General features: G+C 40.9%; 1 protein-coding gene across 1 annotated transcript; it reads left to right on the top strand.

Annotated features, from left to right (window-relative positions):
* Positions 1-300: 300 nt before the first annotated feature.
* LOC104400987 (probable ATP-dependent RNA helicase DDX52) lies at positions 301-3,863 on the top strand (the record flags this gene model as incomplete). The annotated part of the gene is made up of 7 exons (XM_010013596.1): positions 301-391; positions 912-1,034; positions 1,255-1,405; positions 1,801-1,876; positions 2,460-2,531; positions 3,153-3,245; positions 3,776-3,863. Coding segments are annotated over 7 exons (694 nt in total), but the record flags the coding sequence as incomplete, so codon positions are not given.
* Between the last annotated feature and the right edge of the window lie 1,473 nt (positions 3,864-5,336).

The raw sequence follows: 5,336 nt of genomic DNA, 5'->3' as shown, positions 1-5,336 counted from the left end.
ATTTTATAAAAATACATAATTGTATTTTTATATTTCATAGTTTATGCTTTGTTATATTTATCAGTACTTTATTATATTTCATCATACTATATTTTTATTTTCTACTGAATTTGATATTTTAATGATTATTTTTACAGTAATAGTATTACATTAAACTAAATATTTACGATTTAGATCACATGTTGTTATTCAGCTTTTTACCAAACTAGTTCCATTTATAATGCTGTATAACAAGTGTAGTGTGGAACACGCCTGAACATGCGTGATGGCAGCACATTTCCTTTGTGTTCCTGGTTTCAGGAACTCGGCAGCAGAGACGGTTGAACAGGAGCTGCTGTTTGTTGGCTCCGAGACAGGAAAACTCACAGCCATGCGAGAGCTTGTGAAAAAGGTAATTGGGAGAGATGGAGAATGTTCTGCTTGTGGTCACACTGAGCTGTGTGTTCTGTCAGAGACTCTGTTTCCTGGGACACATGTTAATCCATTGTCCAAGTTTGCTGTACAAGAGGAAGAGTAAGTACCTACGTAAGCAAACTGGGAGTGCTCCCCATTCTTCACTACATATTTGAGTCTTGCTTTGGAGGTATTAACAGCGTGTTTCATCTCTCTTGGCAGTGTGAGTGGGTTGTTCGTATTGGGTGGGGGTAAAAAAGGAATCAGTTTGTGTGGATTAAAATGCTGCCTGATGCTAAAGTCAGGAGCCATTCCATCAAAGGAAGTGGAGGTGAACTAGCTTAGTTCTGACTGCCAAAGATCCGGCTAGTCAAAAAAACCCCAACCAAACCAAAATCTATCCTCTGAGATATAAAGTACTGGGGCTTTTTAAGTCTCTTTAGTAGCTGGGTGTCTGCACCCAGTAACAGTAGGAAAAGGACTCGAGCCTTACACTTAAAAAGCTTATTCTTTTGCAGGGATTTGCTCCTCCTGTCCTTGTTTTTGTGCAGTCTATTGAGAGGGCTAAAGAGCTTTTCCATGAACTTATTTATGAAGGCATCAATGTGGATGTCATCCATGCAGACAAAACTCAGCAACAGGTAAGAGGATATGATTTCTTCTGAAGAAACACTTCAGAAAGAAAGGTTTTTACACAAGAGTGTTGGAATGTAACTTCAGGGAACTTTCACAGTAGATTACTGCAAGTTTTTATTTAGAGGTTTGATTTTATTTAACATTATGGCAGCTTTCAGGAAACAAGTTCACCTTCTTTCTCAAATTGCTAGGTAGACTCCAAGTGCCTTTCTTTTCTCTTCCTAGAGAGATAACGTAGTTCGCAGCTTCAGAGCTGGGAAGATCTGGGTGCTCATCTGCTCAGCCTTACTAGCTCGAGGGATTGACTTCAAAGGAGTAAACATGGTCATCAATTACGATTTGCCAACAAGTGCAGTGGAATACATCCACAGGATAGGTGAGTGACTGTTCACAAGTTATGGCCTTTATCTCATTTCTTAGCTCTTTAATGTAGATGCTCTTGTGCATGAGCAGAAATCCTGAAGCCAAGCCTCCTCTGTTGCTGCAGCACGAGCTTCTACATTGCTCAAGCCAGTTTATATTGTTACTCAGCTTTCAGTAAAACCATGTTCCTTTGTGTCAGTCTTCTATGAACCTTAAATATTCAGAAACACATAAAGGGGCCAACAAGAGAGCTGAGAGGGACTTCTTACATGGACATGTAGTGATAGGAGAAGCGGGAGTGGCTTTAAACTGACAGAGGGGAGATCTAGATGAGGTGTTAGGAAGAGGAATAGAATAAAGGGAGGTATTTAAAATAAACCCTCTGCTCCTAAAATCTGTGTTTGGCAGGTCGTACTGGACGAGCTGGGCACACAGGAAAAGCAGTCACTTTCTTCACAGAGGACGATAAACCTTTATTACGGAGGTAAGTTGGAAGCATGATACAGCAAAAATGGTTTCTCGTATTTTGTACTGTATGCTGCTGGTACCACACACCTCATCAGCACAGTACTGCCATGCTCCAGAAACCCATTGCCACTGTAATAATCTCTTAACAAGTAGAGAACTCTGTGTCAGTAGGGTAGAGCTAAAGGCAGTACCACAGTATGGGAAAGACTGAGAACATTTCAGTTTAAGATTTCTTTTTGAAGCCTTTAATGCAGCAAGGGAGGAACTAGCATCCTTTTCCTTCTTTCAGCTGTGTTGCCAGTAATGATGTGATGGCTACTTCCTTGTGTCCAAAATTACTTGGTTTTGCTTACTGCTTTTTCTTCCATCTCCTTGAGACTGTACTTGCCTCGAGTTTCAGTTTGTTTAAATGTATCCAAATGAAGTCATTAGTTTCATTTAAGCTTTTTGTGTCTTTTTCACCTTACTTCAAACTCTCTTTTATGTACACAACAAGAAACCAGCCAGTTGTTAGGGATTGCTCTTTTCCACAGACGATGCTTCTCTCTTGTCCAGACACTCACTGCCAGTGCTGATCTCTTCCCTCCTCTCCTTTCCAGCATAGCCAATGTTATTCAGCGAGCTGGCTGTCCTGTGCCAGACTACATAAAACACTTCCCCAAACTGCAAAGGTATGTTCACTTCAGTACTTTCCCACTTCATTTCCCACTTTTAAAGCCTGCAGGAGTGGTGCTGGGGGTATAAGTGTTAGGGAAGATCTAGTTGTTTGCAGTGTAATTGCAGTTTAGCTGCAGAAGGAATTTTAGGCAGGATGGGGGTGACAATTTTTTACCTAGACAAAAATGGAAACAAAAGGAATTCTGTACTTAATGTTTTTTTCTGGAGTTAACTCTTTTTCTGTGAGTTCCCTGAAACCTGCTTTAGACTTTTAGGCCCATACTTATGAATTGGGCTTCTGATACATGAAAGAAAGTCCTTTATGCTTTTGAGTTACACCTCACACCATTTTTCCTCAAGGTATTTATATAGATAAATAGTTTTTTAATTTTAGTTCTTTTTTTTTTTTTTTTTGCCCTTTTTCACAACTTGTAAGTTGTGAAAATCACATATATGTATTAGACACTTATTAAAGTTTGTTTGGATGTCTTTGAGACAACGTGGCTAATCCTGGAATAAAGGAAGAATATTCAGAGCCATAAACCTGTAACCAGTAAAGGTTTCATTATCTGTTTGGTTTACTCTGGGTATTAATTTTTGCTCTCTAATCCTTCTCCACTAAATGTTGTTCTTAGCAAACAAAAGAAGAAATTCATTAAGAAACCATTGACAAGAGAATCCATTTGTACCACCCCTGAGTGCTTCTTGAAAAAGGCCAAAAGAAAAATGTAAGTAGGTTTTTCTCAAGAGGAGGTGAGAGATGCTGTTTACCCAGAGAAGGTCCAGCAAGCTTCCTCCAAAATAATGGTAACTTATTTGGATGGACCAACCAGTCGTAATGATGTCAGTGATGGTGAAGTTCTGGTGTCAGTACCTGTCCTATGGGAACTGGATTAATGCTGTCAGTCTTAACGTGGTGCCATGTATCAGGTGATGGCAAGCTGAGTTTAAACCACTGGCCTTAAAGCCAGACTTCAGAGTAGTGATCATTTGACAGAGCCTGTTTGCTGCTCTTCTGGCAAAGGGCTGGCGTTGATTTTAGCACATACAAGAAGCAGATCTTATGTTGTAATGACAGAGCTCACAAAGACTGGTGTGTAGCAGTTTGCTGTAGTAAAGTGGTCATAAAGAACACCATTACCCACACGTTGGGGTGTTGCTACTGAAGGATTTGTGACACAACTTAATGTCTGTGTCATGGCTATCATACTTCATACATGATGTTCAGGTGTCTTGGTCTCCAATGTGTTTCTTGTAGGAAAACTGCCAAGGAAAATTTTAAGGGAAAAAAGAAAGCTAAAGAAGATAAAAATGTCAGTAAACTACAGACTGTTTCCAAAAGCTGAATAATAACAGACTGTTTGTGAGCTGGGGCTGACACATCCATGCTGAAGAGCAGAAGCATGAAGATAACAGCAGTAGTCAAGGGGAAAAGTATTTCTGATGTTTTCTTCTAGGTGAGGATGGATGTTCACGTGCAAGAAAGTCTCTACTGAAATACTGGTAGAGGATTCCCGGATGCTTCTTATAGAAGCTTCTTATAGAAGCTCTTGCAATAAATGACTTCTGTTTCTGAACAATAGTTCAAAAATAGCATCTGTTTGTGTTACTCTCACACAGTTTTATGTTAACTCCTTGGAAGTGCTGTCAGTTCTGTGTTTGGATCACCCCTACTATGTCTGTCAGACTTCAGAAGATGTAGGGGGCAGACAACACAAAGCTTACTGCAGTTGAGAAACATTCCCTGGACACTTAACAGAAGTCCAAACCAAACCCACTTGTATGTGAAAGTAAAGCCTCGTTCCACCTGCTTTTTTGCTTTTATAAACTCATTTTGAAATAAGTAATACTTTACATGTCTGTAAACACCAGTAATTTTGTAGTGTTTCATATTTAAGCCTCAGAATAACCAAAGTCATGAAAGATTCTAATAGAGGGACTTGCCTTGATGGAACAAGCCTGCAGGCATTATTCCTTAGCCTGTTATGCAAAAAAGGCTGGACTCCACATGTTTTCCACCTCTTCACCTTCCAAATGTGTTCTGAGTCCACCGTGGCTGTGTCAGAATTCCAGTAATGCAGGAATGGCTTCTCCTTTGCATCTACAGTCCTTTAAGCACGATTTTCTTGTTGTGTTGTCGTACTGAAGTCCTTACAGCTCATTTACAGCAGAGCACTGTTCATTGCTCTGCCCAGCTGAGGAGTGTTGGGAGAAACTGATGAAGACTCTGTCCTGTTCCGCTTATTTCTGAGCGAGACTTCCTTTATTTGCAGAAGTGCATCTTGTGTTTGGGTTACGTAGAAACTCGAGTCTTCGTTCTGACATTTATCCCTAGTTTTGCCTGTGTATTTTAATAAAAATGGAGTTGTATATTCTGTTTTGAAATGAGGGCTTAGATCTCACTTTGCTCTTCCTCTGAGGCTGTTTGATGGGTGATTTCCGACACTGGTCACTAGCTCACCGAGGCATTTAAGCAGTGTCCTGCCTCCGGATTTACCCCTGTCACACCAAGTGCTGCCTTTGCCTGAGGTGAAGAACAATTCCAGAACTTTGTCGTGTATTTTATGAAGCTTTGGCCAATCTTATGAAGGGAGAGGAGCTGCTTCTGCAGGACTCTGTCCAGTATATCCTATAGCACCTCGTCACGAGCGCTTATTTTGCAGTACTCGAGGGTTTTGGCTGGCCTAATGACCAGGTAATGAATATTCCCGTGCGGCAGAACTGCTGCAGGACACCCTGGGGCTGGATTTATCCCCTTGGTGTGAGGGAAGGACGTTGGTGAAGCGGCTTCGTCCGCGCACAGCCTCGAGTTCGAAAGC

This window comes from Nestor notabilis, unplaced genomic scaffold (assembly GCF_000696875.1).
Source record: "Nestor notabilis isolate BGI_N333 unplaced genomic scaffold, ASM69687v1 Scaffold35884, whole genome shotgun sequence".
Taxonomy (NCBI): Eukaryota; Metazoa; Chordata; class Aves; order Psittaciformes; family Psittacidae; genus Nestor; species Nestor notabilis.
The sequence above is the reverse complement of the archived record's forward strand: the minus strand, read 5'-3'. Positions and strand labels throughout refer to the sequence as shown.